General features: G+C 34.9%; 2 protein-coding genes across 3 annotated transcripts; one reads left to right on the top strand and one right to left on the bottom strand.

The window, feature by feature from the left end:
• The first annotated feature begins 229 nt into the window (after positions 1–229).
• On the top strand, positions 230–9,278 carry LOC126910644 (F-box/LRR-repeat protein 16). 2 transcript variants are annotated; one of them, XM_050693299.1, is made up of 7 exons: positions 230–421; positions 1,327–2,002; positions 2,269–2,391; positions 2,787–2,955; positions 3,878–4,073; positions 4,368–4,516; positions 4,856–9,278. In XM_050693299.1, exons 2-7 carry the CDS (start codon positions 1,421–1,423, stop codon positions 5,002–5,004), a joined length of 1,368 nt encoding a protein of 455 aa, XP_050549256.1. In that variant the 5' UTR covers positions 230–421; positions 1,327–1,420; the 3' UTR covers positions 5,005–9,278. The 2 variants fall into 2 exon arrangements, with proteins under 2 accessions (XP_050549256.1, XP_050549257.1); XM_050693300.1 differs by lacking the exon at positions 2,269–2,391.
• Positions 9,279–9,456: 178 nt separating this feature from the next.
• Positions 9,457–15,871, bottom strand: LOC118272319 (puromycin-sensitive aminopeptidase). Its single transcript, XM_050693297.1, has 12 exons — positions 15,392–15,871; positions 14,354–15,309; positions 13,848–14,037; positions 12,873–12,986; positions 12,648–12,782; positions 12,230–12,322; positions 11,982–12,131; positions 11,616–11,893; positions 11,183–11,402; positions 10,969–11,091; positions 10,641–10,862; positions 9,457–10,533 (listed from the first exon to the last, which is right to left on the bottom strand). Exons 1-11 carry the CDS (start codon positions 15,767–15,769, stop codon positions 10,650–10,652), a joined length of 2,850 nt encoding a protein of 949 aa, XP_050549254.1. The 5' UTR covers positions 15,770–15,871; the 3' UTR covers positions 9,457–10,533; positions 10,641–10,649.
• Between the last annotated feature and the right edge of the window lie 476 nt (positions 15,872–16,347).

Raw genomic sequence — 16,347 nt, 5'->3', positions numbered from 1 at the left:
GATGGGATTTTTCTCATTGGTTCATTTGGTCGGTTTAGTTTGTATACTTTGATTGAAATTATTTGAAACCATTGCACCAAATCTAATAACGTAACTAAAGTTGTATATGATACTGTGCTGACTTCATGCTGTGCTGGATGGTGTATGGGATACCTTTAGGTTTGACAGCATTGCAGCTATCATTTTATCGATATGTAGTTTGATTTGACATCAGCATGCGTGACGTAAATGGTCCAACACTAGTAGTGAGTTCGTGAGCGTTTTTGCACCAATTTTTTTTTCTCAATTCAATACGACTTCATAATTTTCAAAGATTTGGATAAAATTTCAATGCTGAATGAATAATACAACATTTTTATAACAATTTTAAAAGTGCTGACATCAAACGATGGTTGTTCTCTATTCAGAAAAGATTCAAAAGGTAAAATTGTGATCGCATCGATTTTTTATTTATTTTTATATTTTCGAAAATATTTGATAAAAGCTGTTGGTGCTTACTAGCTTTATTTATTAATTATTTGTGCATTGTTTATATAGTTCAATACAATTAAATTTTGACCTATTATCTGAGAATTACCTAACCCAGAGCCGTTTGTAAAGCTGACGATGTTTTTAGCATACGCAAACCTTAAAATCCGTATGCTGAAATCCGCACACTAGTGTGTAACATTTGTTTGTTAGAACTGGAACATATTTACTGTTACACTAAATTTTATATTCAGCCTAAAATCAAATTTATTCATGTTAGAATTTAACAGTAATAGAATCCAGTAATGTTTTATTTTACTTTTATAATTTTAAAATATGTAAATTTTTTTGCTTTAAATCTTACTAATATTTTACATGTTTAATAACGATTATTAAATTGAGTACTTGCCTACTATTACTTACTAGGTATATAGTTACTGTAATTTAGAAAAATCATATGAAGTGTGTAAAATGGGTTTCATAAAATTAAAGGGACTATGATTTTATGAAACCCATTTTACACAAATAATAATCAAATAGTACAAACATATGTAATGAATATCAGAAGTTATCATCTTTGCCATACAGTATACAGCAGGTATGATTGTAGGCATTGGTTTTGCAATGAATACATCGATATTAAATGCATTGAAAAGCCTGGAGACTTTTTAGTATTCTTGTTCAGTTCAGTAGTTTATTATATTTTTTATTCTGCACAGATTACATTTTATTTGTGAAATATCTCAAACTTGATAGATTCTGTTCAATTTGCTTGCACGCTGCATACATTTTGACAAAGTAGAGACCAGAGATATGTTATTTTTGGCTTTTCATACTAATAAATCAATTTATACACAGTAGCGCGGTGGCGGGTTGTGAGCACGGCGCGGGAGGCGCAGGGTCGGGTGGCGGCCGACCGGCGGCAGACACTATTCGCCGCGTTAAGGTGAAGATGTCATCAGTGTCTGCGCAGGGCGTCGTGGAGCGCGCCTCCGCTGAACTATCGCGTCGCATCACGGGCCTAGGGCTGCGCGGTCGCAAGCGATCCCCCGGTGTGGTGGAGCGCGTCGCCAACGCTCTATGCGGTCCAGCGACAGCCGCAGCAGCCGCGCCGAGAGTACCGCGGCGCCGCCGACCCTCGCCCAGGCCACTATCTTGGAATCAATTTGTGTTAGAAGAAAGATTTTTAGAAAAGTTTTTTCTATACTTCAATGCCAATGACAGAAGATCACTAGCACAAGTGTGCACGAGATGGCGTGATATACTGTACTCATCGCCTCGCTGGTGGACAGGCCTCGTGGCAGTCCTCGACTGCCGGGAACTACGCTCAGCTACAGGGTGTTGTATGCAGAGGTTCTACAATTCTCTAGTCAGGAGGGGTATTCGTGGAATAGTATTAGTTTCAGCTTCTGATGACGATATAAATGAATTTATTAGGCAATTTCCTTTGTCAGCCCATCATATTCATGCTATTGGTTTAAAAGGATGTACAATAACTGACAGGGGATTGGAAGCTGTCCTTGATCACCTTCAGGTAAATGGCTTGGATTATTATTGTGCTTTATGCTTATATTTATAAATTTATAAATAAAAAGGTCTGATCTTCTAATTTTGTGTGGGAAATCGAAAGTGTTTTCGATTTGTTTTCCATCTGCAAACTGAAATTAAAGGCTAATAAAAAACTGCCACAAATGCTACTTTTCAAAATAAATAAAACTAGCATGCTAATTTTGATCAGAATTACATTTCCATTTCAAAGAAGAATATAGTGTAGTCAAATAATTAAATTCGTGTTTTTAGGTTCTGTTTGAGCTAGAACTAACTGGATGTAATGAAATAACCGAGGCTGGTCTGTGGGCATGTCTAACTCCACGAATTGTCTCACTCACGCTTACTGATTGCATTAACATTGCTGATGAAGCTGTAAGTATAATTATTCCATAAAATTTCTTCATTGATCATTCACATTAAACAGAACAATAGCAAATTAATCTGCGTGCTGGTTTTTATATGTGACATTGAAGCTTGATCACTTGACCAATATAATGACAGCAATCAAATCAATTCTATTTTTATATGTTCCTAGATCTACCACCGTATTTTCATTGTGTTATGATCATTATAAATTTAACACATAAAATATTTTAAGATTGCTTAACTAGTTTCAAACCACAATAGGTGCTCTGAATCATGCAGAAACTAATTGAGTACCCTCGAACAGTTACGAACGTATTTAATATAGTATGTCTCACGATAGTTCTTATACAAAAAGTGGTCATTACAGAATACATCGTTTAATTGTCTTCCTAATGTTTTAGGTCGGAGCAGTAGCTCAACTGCTGCCGTCGCTATACGAGTTTTCTCTACAAGCCTATCACGTGACTGACGCTGCTCTAGGCTACTTCTCGCCCAAGCAGAGTGCGTCACTCAGCGTTCTACGCCTGCACAGCTGTTGGGAGCTAACTAATCATGGCGTCGTTAATATTGGTGAGACCTCATTTTTCTATCTTGTTATTGATGTACCTTACATGCAGAAGACCCTTGCAGCGGCACAAATAGGTCACCTCGAGCGCCAGAATACCAACGTGAAACAATCCTCTAGTCTCCAATTCCTAAAAGGTCGGCAAAGTACTTGTAAATCCTATATTTTTGCAAGCGTCCATGGACGGCGCCGATTGCATACCATCAAATGATCCATATTAATATAGGTACTATATTCCACAGGCGGATGTTTTATTATTAAGAAATTCAACCACAAATTCTAGTACATATAATCAAAATAAGTTAGTAAACCACAAAATTATTCGTGTTTCATCAAATGAAAGTGTTATAGAATAGTGTGGTGTTCTATTTTGAGAACGACAATGGGCGCCCAATTATTTCAAGTTGATCCCGCCCGAGTCGCATGTGAATTAGGGTCAAGGGCCTTTATCCACGTTAGCTTGCCTAAAGGACCCTTAGGAGGGTTTGCCAGAGGCTTAGTATCAGTATCTACACACTATTATACGTACACTAGTTAACGTGTGTACATTTCTCTGTAAACTCTAGTTACGTCAACGTTTACGCGCAGTTAATAATTTTGAAATAGTTAGATTTATAAGTTTAATAATGGTTATCCAAATTGATTACTTCTGATTTGATGATAGTAATGATAAATGATTTAGATTATAATAATGATAAATGAAGAATAGTAAGACTTTTCAGCAGTTCTTCTTTTACAAAGGTTACAAGTGGCAGTGTCTACTGCCCATAAATCAGAAAATATACTAGATCAGACACCATGTATATCGAACTAGATATGATTACAAATTCAGACAATCCTCGTTTAGCCCTAGTTATAATTATATCTCGTACTTTACTTTCGATATTTCATTGATTACAATATATAATGTATGATGTATTTATCCAGTGCACTCTCTACCGAACCTGACGGTATTGTCGCTGAGCGGGTGCAGCAAGGTGACGGACGAGGGCGTCGAACTGTTAGCTGAGAACCTCCCGCGCCTGCGCAGTCTCGACCTCAGCTGGTGCCCCCGCGTCACTGACAACGCACTCGAGTACATCGCTTGTGATCTCAATCATCTTGAAGAACTTACTTTGGATAGGTATTGTTATTTGATTATTTCTGTGATAAATATCAAACTCAAACTCAAGCTCAAAATATTTATTCGCATGTTAAGGTAGGTATTACAGGTCTTAATTTAAATGTTGTGTACATCTTTAACGGCCTTTTCCAGGCATTGCAAATTTGAGGGCTAACTTATCCTAGACTACATTTACTTAACCTATCTTTACTCATTTTACCCAATTTTACAAGCAAATAATTAAAATCACAAATATTTACATATTTAAAAAGGTATTTGTAGTGCAAATGAAACATATTCTATTGATATGTGCAGGTGTGTACATATAACGGATATCGGCGTGGGCTACATCAGTACGATGCAGTCTCTCGTGGCACTGTTCCTGCGGTGGTGCTCACAGGTGCGAGACTTCGGAGTGCAGCACCTCTGTGGCATGCGCTCGCTGCAACTGCTGTCTCTAGCTGGTACGTGTAATAAGCAACTTTTTCAGATATCGGCTTCTTGTAAATTAGTAGACAGAGGTGCACCTTAAATGTAACACCCATTTTTTAGTTATGAGTCTCATGTGCTATGCAGTGAGAGATTTAGGAAGCGAGCCTTTTATTATGTACAACCGATACCGTGCAACTAGTGAGAATTTTGAAAAATTCGAAATATACCCAATGCCTACTTTACCTGTCTCGAGAATCGAACCCGAAACCCATTGCTCGGTAGCCGTGCTTGTAAATTTAACAATAAGACAGTTTATGTGCTGTACCCTTGGATGAACACCAACATATGTATGTATTTCTTTTCATTTCTAGGATGTCCATTACTGACGTCGGGTGGTTTGTCGAGCCTCATACAACTGCGACAGCTCCGTGAGCTCGAGCTGACGAACTGCCCCGGCGCCTCGCCCGAACTCTTCGACTATCTCCACGAACATTTACCAAGATGCCTAATTATCGAGTAAGGTACAATAGTCCTTATACTTAAACCGCATTTTGTCTGACCCGCGATACTAAGTACATATTCTATGTAATTTGAACTGTTCTTACTTAGCTACACAGTAACTAGTTGTTTGCACCACACAGTAATGTGCAATACTTTTAGACATTTTTACTAATTCATTGTTTCCTTTCTAAATTTTGTAAGCACCATGTAAGTACTTGTTGTTGTTAAAATAAGTACATTGAAGATTCCTAAAGTGTAGGTAATGTGCGGAGTTTTGCAGACTTATGAAAAATATGTGGTGTATTTTTGTTAGTACAATATTAACCTATTCGATGAATTGATATATGGGCTATGTGGTAACACCTACTCATTTTGCCGTTGATTGTTGTCGGATGGTCGATGCGGGCGTAGAATGAGAAATAGATGAAAATTCTTCACATTTCTAGTCCTAGTTTCAAAAAACTATTTAAAAAATCCCACCAATTTTATTGACATGTTCCAAAAATTATCATTTTCGTAATGATGCTTGAATAGTTTAAATCGCTCCTATAGGTATAGTATTATTGCATACTTCTCCATGCACTGTTAAGTTGTGACCTTAACGTTTTTTAATGCATTCCCTTATAGATTTCGTGGCCTTTACGATCTATCTTATTCCTAAACAATTGCTCAAATTGTGTGATGTCTTGTCGAATTATCTAAGGAAACGTATTTGATGTCGCTATTCATAACATTGTGACGTATTTTCTCTTTGTCACCAAGTTGGGATCAAAGATCGTAAAACCATTTTTGATTTACTGAAGCTTTACCGAGATTGAAGCCTCGTCTATTTTTACAAACAAAGTGACGAGACTAAGGATCTTATTATAAATATTACAGACTATAACAAGTGTTTGAAACAGAAACATTAGTGTTAGGATTGGGAAGAGTGCTCCACAGAAAATATTACATTATTTGTAACAAGTATTATAATTAATAAATCTGAATTATGTTCCCGGTTACCTTTTTAATAGCTCTATGTAGAAACACTACTATGATATTATAGTACCAATCCAATGATTTAAAATCCTTAAAAATTTAATATGAATATTATGAAATTTTAATAGTATAGTAAGAAAAGGTGTTTATTAGATAATTTGTGTGATTTTATGTATAGTGTAATGATTTGAAATCAAATCTCATGATTTGGTGATGTCCATTAGTTAAATATAATTGATAGATTGCTGATAAGAATAAATATTAATTTTTTATATTATTTTGACGGCAGTTATCAGATATTTGATATTAATTGTGTAAATAAATGATCCCGGCATTAGTTATTTAACATATTGTATTGATATTGTGTCCCATTTTATTTCTTGTAAATACTGGTTAAGTCTGATGAATTTAATTACTTCTTTTCTCTTCTGTGCATTTTCAACATGTTTTCAAAAATATAATGCAAACTATTTATTCTGATACCTCCATCTATCTCTAATACTCTAGTCATTCTTTTTTATATTTTATTCCTTGCTACTTATTTATTAACGACACCTAGCCTAGTTGTAGAATAAAGTTATTTTCATTAAAAGTGTGATGTTTTAGGAGCATAGTGTATAGTACAGAAGTACCATAATAAACACATACAAATTTAATATTTAAACTTTACTGTTGTTGTAACTATATATTAACATTTAGGCTGTTGATTGCAAATAGCGTACCATGGCAGTTCAATATAATATAACGACCGTATGTTATCTCGTTAAAATCAGTATGTTGCTCAGATGACTTTAATTTGATTCAATGACATTGAAATACATACTTAAATTACATCATTATGTTTAGTAATTATTTGCAGAGTTGGTGACGAAATGTATCTACACTACTCATATACAAATGTACATATTGTGAATGTGGTATTTTTTGTTTTTATTTTGTAATGGACATAGACCGCAGCACCAGATGTCTTTAAAAATTGTAAACACAGTAACTTTATTTTGGTTAACTACAATAGCAATTTTCTCAAGATAAGTTCCACAAATGTTAAGACTACAAAGTCAGATTTTATAAACGTATACTATTTTAAGCTGTACTTTTGTCAGTCATTTATAATTCTAATTTATTTTAATGAAAACCTCGAGACAGAAGTTGTAATGTGCAGCGGTCTTTGTCCGTCAATCAGATACATAGTGTGTTGTACCGAATAAATACAGCTATTTTAAAACCGTCCGAACTAATATTAACGTTTAATTATACTAACGCATTAACTGCAGAAGTTCTTTTAATGTACCTAAAGTAATATTAAGTACAGTCAGCATTAAATTATAATAATACACAAACTAGCTGGCTCTCGCGTAAGCTACTTGTTTGCGACCGTTTAAAACGGCAAAATATATTCACATATTTCTGTAAGCTAGAATATTTTATATTTTGAATAAAAGAGAGTTGAATATTTTTGCATGTACTTAATGCTGATGGTACTATACATCTGGTACAAAGTGTAAAAGACATTAGTGTTTAGTAGATAAATCCTACTATGAAAACATTTGAATTTCATTGAGCTTTTTGAACGTTGACTCATTAATAATTGCTTAAAAATTTTGCGTTTCATCGTGATAGGAAGATAAGGTACCTATGTATGTAGGAAAAGCGGTTTGTAAGTAGAGTAGCGAAAATTGTAGCATAGAGAAGTACTAGTCGGATATTTGTAATTGGAAACATTCTCCATTCAAAGACAGTATTAAGTAGGTAACTGATCTCCTGAATGTACGCTTTAATTTCTTATGTTCTTAGGAAGATATTAAAGATTAGGCTCAAGAAACGGTTGAAATTAGTGCAGCTTCCGAGGACCTATGAAATACGTGAAATCCATACTTTCTTGGGACCTAATTGGATGACAGCTTTGTTTTGTGTATTGTAAGTTAGTAATTAATATTTTAATTAAGTGTTGCGTAATGATTTATGTCAAAGAATAGGGGCAATATTTTAAAGCAATTAATAAATAAGACAACGTCCATAGTAAGAATGGAATGTTTCATATTATAAGTAGGAGTACTATTGTAATGATTTGAAGTTGCCTTCATTCTTAGGAATATGTCACCTATGGTGATGTTGCTGAATTTGTCAATTTACATGCAGTAATATAAATAAAATGAAAGCAATAAATACCTCGACGTGATTACGTCGTCATATTATACGGGTGTTTGGAAAATATATTCTTTCGCAGAGTTTCATATGCCCAGCACGCAATACGGACAACGTAAAGAATACAACATTACACTTGAGACAAATGAAAAGGATTGTAATTATTTACCAAACATTCAGTATTTTGCTATGAATAAAAGCGTACATAGATTATGAATGTACATTAAAATTAGAACTAAGGTAATCTCTGTGTACATACATCTAAAGTAGATGCAGGTTGTTATGGTCCTTGGGTTTACTTGGGAACAAGTTGACACACTTCGCAATAACTTCACATATGGCATGTATGAGGTCAGTGACATTGCTGTACCAAGTGCAATACGAGCTCTGTAGCGTACAGCCTACAAGCTGTTACATGTACAAATTGTGCCCCCTAGTAAATTCAGGTTTAATGTTCAAACATCCCTTGTACCTTGATTTTAATAATTTTATAAACCATTCATTGTGTAAATCTGTATGTTGTATATAAAATAATTATTAAAGATGGGTAATAAGTCTTATTATATGAAATGAAGTTTAATGTTGTTGAAAGATCTGACTTCTGCATTATAAAAGGTTGTAATTAAAATGATATGTATATTATGTACAAGCAATAGATAAAGGTCTATTTAACGTAACTCGTAATGTTAATGTTTGAAGAGGTGACTTGACTTCTAATCTTAGCTACTTGGAACTAGTTTACACAATAGTCTTACAAGGCGCAATAATAATCACGTTGTGTGACTTAAAAACGAATTATTACTAGTTAACATGGTTTAAAATTTCAACAAAAATATTAGACTATGATAAATTCGGAATGTTATACGCGCACATGCAATGCTTTGTGGTAAACAACAGACAGTCTTATTTGTACTGTAACACAACTGGTCAACTTGGATTCTACCAATGTATCTGTTTGTGTCGTAATAAAAGGTCGGTGTGTTACATATTGTTCGTACCCTATGTTCTCGTGTACCTATTAGATTGTGTTGTGATAATGCACCTGCTAGCTATTCAATTGGCTCCACTATATAACATTTGTATTTTAGTATAATATCCCTTTTCGTAATTACGATTTGTACAATACTCAGTGAGATGTTATAGTGCAATATAGATGTACTGTTTTATAAAGGTTTTTCATTTTGTACCAATCCTTATTTATGACTAGCGTCCAGGGAAAAAATTTATTTACTACAAAACGGTTGTTACCAAATGCTGAATATATAGAAATAAAATATATAAGTAGTACTTTCTCCTTTTCGTTATCATTTTACAGATAAAATAGTGGCGATATAAATAAAAGATGAAGTATATTTTGTACGATTTATTGCGATAACACAGTCTTACAAAACAAATCAGTGATGACAACAAATGCGATACTAATGGTAACTTTATTGTTATAGCCCCAAAATCACAATTTTGACTAAGCTTGCATGTCAACATATAAATAATCAGGAATGATTTCAATACCCATTATTTTACTACTCACAAAAGCAACAATTTTAGGTACTCAAGGCAAATTAAAATACTTAAAACAAATCCTACTTAATTCTTATGTAAATAGTTAGAAGTAAAATAATGTGCATTAAAATATCTTTGAATAGATTACATTTCATAAAACGTAATTTATAAATATGAAAAAAATTGCACAAACTTTTATTCAAGTAGTGAATGACATCACTACAGAACTGAAACTAAACAAAACTGCACTCAGCACCAGATGTAAAACACTCGACATGTTCAACAAAAATTAAATAATATTTATACACATTTACAAAATATAATGTACGGAAACAGCCTGAAGGTCTTACGACCAGGCGCAAAATAAGTTTTAAAGAAAACATAAACATTTCATGAGGTGATTACACCAGTGTTAGAAGCCTCTTAATATATTTCATAAAGAAACCTTTATTTAGTAAGGCTAAATATGTATAACTTTAATTGTTTTGTAATAAAAATAAAACATGCAAGAATGGCTTATTTAGTAATAATATTGAGTGTAAACCACTATAATATGCACTACAACTCTTACCAAAATTGGTTCATAGCAAATCTACACAGCTTTAATTTGCAGTTACGATAAAATTTACTAACTTCTGAAGTAACAATTAAAACAACTTTAAAACTGTCTGCCTGACTGGTTACTACTAACTTTAATAAAACTACGTTGAACTATCAATTTAGCAACAATTCCCAATAACTCGAACCAATCTTATAACACAGACAATTAGCAAATCTTAATTTACAGCTAGCTACAGTCGAATAGTGTACACTGAAATGTTGAGCCATTTATAATAATGTTAACTTTCGTAATTGGAAATAAATAATGCTAGATGCAACATTTCTGTAGATTTCGTTGTAGTTTTCAGTCTTGTGTCATTTGGTCCTGAAAATAATTTACTATTGATAATATAACAGAAATAGTATATTTCGGCGGCAGGTTATTTTTAATCTACATCATAGCTCAGAGTCGGTAAGTTACTGGGGATGTACCGGTTGTGGTCAATGGTAAGGTTGCAGGTACGCCGTGGTGGAAGCGAGGTCCCGACGCAACCAGGCTGCGTTGAGACGGACGGTCTCGAGTGCTTGCTGCACCGACCGCTCCGTGCCGGGAGACTGGTGAGTGCGGAAGAACTGCTCGATCTCTTGCGCACTGGTTTCAGAGGCGAAGTTTTCCGTTGTTGACTTCACCAATCGAGCGAGTAAGAAGCCACCCTGCAATTATGCAAATTGTTTGTTATAAATGTTTTTTTTTTTTTACTAATGTCTAAATTACATAAAACCTTTTATCTTCTTGTACTTAAAAAAAAATGTAAGTTACCTGGTATCTATCCATAAATTGCTGCCAATGGTCTTTGAAGAACTCCCAAGCAAGATCACGACCATTTTTACTGACTGCCACAGAAACTATGACGAATACTGTATCTTGAGATCTCACTTCATCCTGTAGAAATAATAACACGAAATTAAAAACATTAAATAAAGTTCAGGCGTTTTGTTTGGCTGGACACATGTTTCACATTCAATTTGTTTACCGAGATGGCGAAGTCGAGAACTTTCTTCAGCAGTGTGGGGTCATTGACTGCACCGAGCGCGCGACTGATGCGGTCCTTCTCCTCGTGCAGGTCGGCGGCGCGGTACAGCTCCAGGAAGCGCTGGAACGTGGCCTCGTCCGCGTCCGCCAACACCGCGCGGTAGCACGCCGACCGCAGGTCCGCCGGCAGAGTGCACGCACCCGTTATGTGCTTCTCGAAGCTATGCCAAATTGTTAATCTCGGTAAATAATGTATTCAAAAATAAAAATAATAAATAAGGTTTCAAATGAAAATGTAATACACAAAAAAGATGCATAGTAGACAGTTAAGTCATCTATGACTTATAAAGTATATACTAACTAGGTAACTTAATACCCATGATTAAAATTTAGTTTACAAGAAACCAGTTTGCATAAACATAAAATAAACTTACCGGCTCTTTGCTTCTTTAATAGTTTCAGGATCTTCAAAGCTGATCATTTTGTTGAGGACTAAACTACGGAGCAATGTGTCGAGATGGCTCTCTTTTTCCTCGGCATCCCAACCCAGGCGTCGAGTTATGTTCGAGAATAGCTTGCGGCCGTAGTTTTTCAAGGGCTTGTCAAGAGGCGTATGCGAGAATAAGGCACTCAGTTTCGATAAGCAGTTGGAAATCGAAGACCACACAGTAAAGTTTGTTTCATTAGTAAAGGCTTCAATAAGTTTCAGAGACTGTAAAAAATATAAATAAATCACATTTAGACTTTAAATACACATACATCAACATCATTAATTTTAAAATCATAATATTTTTTATTACCTCGGCGGTTTGCGTGTGGCCAGCCTGCACTAAGGCGAAGCAGTCATCCAGTAGACCAAGGCGATCAAGTGGCGGTAGTGATCCGTCGCGGATGGCTGTTACCAACTGCGCCAGCATTGACGCTGGGTAGCGAGTTCGGTAATATCCCACCTGGGAGATAAATAAAGTTATTAAATTTACACTGTTCCTCATTTCGTTTTATGTAAAAACATAATTACTTTTAATTTCGCTTTATGTTATATACTTACTGTACCAGGGTTCAGCTTAACCCAAGAAGTCTCTGCTACATCTTTCAAGATAACTTCTTGTTGTCTCTTTTCCAACACAGCAGATAGTGCTACCTGAAATGTAAATAGAATATGATAAAAACATTATGCAGACCTGGGAGCAATTTTAAAACAAACTTGGCACTTATCTAAGTTTAATGGAGTGTAATCTACCCAACAATCCAACAGCAACATTACCTACGAAATTGTACCTATTTGAGCACAAGAAAGTTCATTTTAATGTTGTATAAAAAAAATGCAATTTCATTATTATCATTTATTTAAATAGGTCAATGTTAAAATAGATGACTAACTAATCACTGATTGCAAAACTGTTATCTACAAAATGTTATCAATGAAGGCTTTTGTACAATATTATTGTATTATTTAAAGTGTTTACCTTGGAAGGTTGCTCCTGTGTTGAGATTGTAATAGGCACCATCCAAAGTGTATCCCCACCTTGGCTACCATCAGCACAGAACTTCTGCTGTGTCAGCTTTAGAACCCTGTCAGGGCCTATTTGTTCTGAGCTCACCTAAAATGTAGCATAACTTATATAAACATATTATTAAAATGTATGGTAATGGCACACAATTACTTTTCCCATCAACATAATACTACTGACCTCAACTACAGGGAATCCCATCTGTTTGGTCCATGTGGACATAACAGCTCCAACAGGTTTATTGGAAGCCTCTTCCAAAGCTGCCCACAAATCCTCTGTGAATGTATTTTTGTACTGAAAGTAAAAAGGTCAATAAATATTATGAAAATAACTGTTGAAAATAAACTGCTATTGTGGATCTGGTACTGTTATTCTAAAAGATTGGGAAGATCAATATTAAAGTAGATAAAATTTAGGTGCCAAATGGCCAAACATTACAATTACAACAGTCATAAGTTTTGTTTTAATATTTTATAATGGTTGTAAAAGTGTATAATGTAATGAGCACAATCAGTAATAATCTTATTACAGACACAATAGTATATTAACAATGTATCATGTTATTCAGAACATAATATTCTTATCAGAATGACTGTAAGTACTGTTATGAGAGCACTCACATTTTATGTATTTAGTGTTTACATTCATACAATGAATGATATCACTTACATTATTTGAAACTAACTGATAGTGAAAAAAGTAAAACAGTATCTATCCCATGTTTTAAAAATATCAAATATTTAGTTTAAATATCAAAATATCAGATATTTATTATATATCGCCATTTTGTATGAACATTATGTTGATATTTGATATTTTATAGTATAATCAATTATTTTATTTTTAGTTGTGGTTGTCCCACTGCTGGGCAATGACCTCCTTACCCTTCCCAGGAGTGGAAACTCCTCAATATTTATTTGAAAAACATAAGTGTTTTAAAGTATAATTTGTAAAGGTAAGTACTTAAAATCAGACAAGTAAATCCAAAACATAAAATCTTCTAGATCAGACAACATTGATCAAATCACAAAAAGTCATTGGATATATTATATCATGATACATAATATATCATTGATATTTTATCCTTTGAACCTTGGTCTATCCTTTGATTTAATGGTAACTTTAGGTAATAACATAGAAATGCAAATAATTTACCTGATGTCTTGTTAGATAAATGTTCATGCCTTTACGGAAGTCATCATCCCCAATGTATTTATGAAGCATGCGGATTACAGATGCACCCTTATTGTATGATATGTCATCAAATATTTCATCAATTTCTGATGGGTGCCCTACAGGAACTTCTATGGGATGGGAGTTTTTCAAACAATCCAATTCTAATGCTCTGAAATTATGAAAGTAAATTGAAATCATGTCATAACATTTATCATAAATAATGAATGAGTGGTAATGTGCTGTGGATGATTAAACAACTTCCATTGTTCTCTTGTTTGCTGGGTGAATGACTTTACAGTTTACATAGCTGGCAACCTTCCAAAGACAAACTGATACAACATTCTCACAAAGAAATGATAAAACCTTAACAAGTAAATAAAATTGTTTGTCCATAAGTTAGGTACAAACCACTACACTTTCTATTCATTAATTACATTATTAATTACATAAATTACTTTCATTCCAAAACTGATATGATTTCATACCTGATATAATTTTCTGTGACAAATTGAGTCCAAATATCATATTCAGGGAATAGATGATTGACACAGAGGAACTCCACAAATGAAGCATAACCTTCATTTAACCAAAGATGTGTCCACCACTCCATGGTGACCAGGTTACCAAACCACTGGTGAGCCAGTTCATGGCCCACTACTAGGGCAATCCACTGCCTCCTTACAGCTGAAGTGTGTTCTTCATCCACTAGCAAGCAAGTCTCTCTGTATGTTACCAAGCCCCAGTTCTCCATAGCACCAGCAGAGAAATCAGCTATAGCAATAAGATCAATCTTTGGCAATGGGTAGGCTATATCGAAATACTCCTTATAATAGGGAAGTACTCTTGCTGCCACTTCCAAAGCAAACAATCCTTGTTTGCTCTTACCTACAGGTGTATACACTCTTACTAAAACACCATCACGAGACTTCTTCTCCACATAGTCATATTCACCCACAACAAAGGCTACGAGGTAAGTGGACATTATAGGAGTAGTGTCATAATGAATTCTCTTATGGTCTCCCTTCAGTTTCTCTTCTTTGACAGGCATATTGGACAAAGCTACACGGTCAGCAGGTACTTCGAGAGTAATATCAAATGTAGCTTTAATGGCAGGTTCATCCCAACAGGGAAAACAGCGACGAGCATCTGTAGCCTCAAACTGCGTGACAGCTGCGTAGCGCTCTTCACCACTAGGAGTCAGGTACTTGCTGCGATAGAGACCCTTCATTTTGTCATTAATCTCGCCTTTAAACTCGCAGTGCAGCGTCGCCTCGCCTTCCGCAAGTGGGCGGTCAAATAGAATTGTCGCAGTTTCATCTGCAGCGTTAAGACGAACTTCGATCGGCGTGATAGGCTCCGAACCACCTTCGTATTGAAGTTTGACATTGTTAAGCTCCAAATCCAAACAATTTAGCACTATTTCACTTGTTGATCTCAATACCTAAAAGGCAATGTGCGGGGTCTGATTAGTGAGACACATGGAAACAATTTTTTGCATCGTCAATGTTGAAATTTCCACTTACCGATACTTTCACTGCAGTTTTTCCCGTGAATGTGAATTTCTCTAGATTCGGAATCAACTCCAAATCATAATGTTTGGGAACCACGAATCGAGGAAGACGCTGAAATTGTTTGTTTTCGGGCATTGTCACTCTTTCTTTCACGATCGTGAATGTAGGACGCGCTGTGTAGAAATACCGTAATGACCGAGTGACAGAGTGAACTCGCGCTCCAACAGCGCTGATACGTACTACCCCCCTCGCGCGTCGCAATCCCCACTCCGTATAACGGTATTCGCTACGTAAAAACGTACAATGGCGACGAAAATCGAAATAATGTGAACAATTTTCAGTTGGTAATACAATTGAATTACGTATGACGCGTAGTAGTTGCAGCGTCATGGAAAACAGTTATACAGCAAGAGCTTTGAATAAGTGAAAGTTATGCTAATGTGTTTTTATTCATGAATGCAACAAACAATATTGAATCTAAATTTAAGGTTATTTAAATGTCATTTTTAAAGTTCAGTTGACGTTTTGCAAATGTTACCATAATTGAAAACATAATTTTAAGTTATGACAATGAGATCCATTTCGTTAGATTGAGACTTAGACTCTGGCAGTCTGGCTTCCCCATCTATTTACAATTTAGTCCGGTTGTGTCGAGACGAGTGGTAGGTTAAACAACCTTTACTATGTACTTGTTCAATCATAAAACCACGTTTTATTATGGAGACTTTTTTTTCAATAATTTAGTATAGTAATAGATAAAACTTCTAAAGAACAATATTTTAATTTTCTTTTTTGTGTTGCTACATCCTACTTATTACTTTTTTATAGCATCACTCAATGTTTTTATTTATTTTATTGGTAGGGCTATTTATTATGGTTATGTTGTTGTTGGTATTATTTTCAAATGTGCGGGCTCGGATGCATCGCTATGGGTCGCAATGACCAAATATTGGTTTTAATTTCTGTTT

This window comes from Spodoptera frugiperda, chromosome 4 (genome assembly GCF_023101765.2).
Source record: "Spodoptera frugiperda isolate SF20-4 chromosome 4, AGI-APGP_CSIRO_Sfru_2.0, whole genome shotgun sequence".
NCBI lineage: Eukaryota > Metazoa > Arthropoda > Insecta > Lepidoptera > Noctuidae > Spodoptera > Spodoptera frugiperda.
The sequence above is the reverse complement of the archived record's forward strand: the minus strand, read 5'-3'. Positions and strand labels throughout refer to the sequence as shown.

What these genes read in the sequence shown, in the direction of transcription:
- LOC126910644 (XM_050693299.1), top strand. Translation starts at nt 1,421, where the DNA reads ATGTCATCAGTGTCTGCGCAGGGCGTCGTGGAGCGCGCCTCCGCTGAA. An exon ending in GAAGAACTTACTTTGGATAG is followed by an intron (nt 4,074 to 4,367) that starts GTATTGTTATTT and finishes TGATATGTGCAG; the next exon opens with GTGTGTACATATAACGGATA. An exon ending in GCAACTGCTGTCTCTAGCTG is followed by an intron (nt 4,517 to 4,855) that starts GTACGTGTAATA and finishes TTTCATTTCTAG; the next exon opens with GATGTCCATTACTGACGTCG.
- LOC118272319 (XM_050693297.1), bottom strand. Translation starts at nt 15,769, where the DNA reads ATGACGCTGCAACTACTACGCGTCATACGTAATTCAATTGTATTACCA. An exon ending in GTCACAGAAAATTATATCAG is followed by an intron (nt 14,038 to 14,353) that starts GTATGAAATCAT and finishes TCATAATTTCAG; the next exon opens with AGCATTAGAATTGGATTGTT. An exon ending in GCCACACGCAAACCGCCGAG is followed by an intron (nt 11,894 to 11,981) that starts GTAATAAAAAAT and finishes TATTTTTTACAG; the next exon opens with TCTCTGAAACTTATTGAAGC.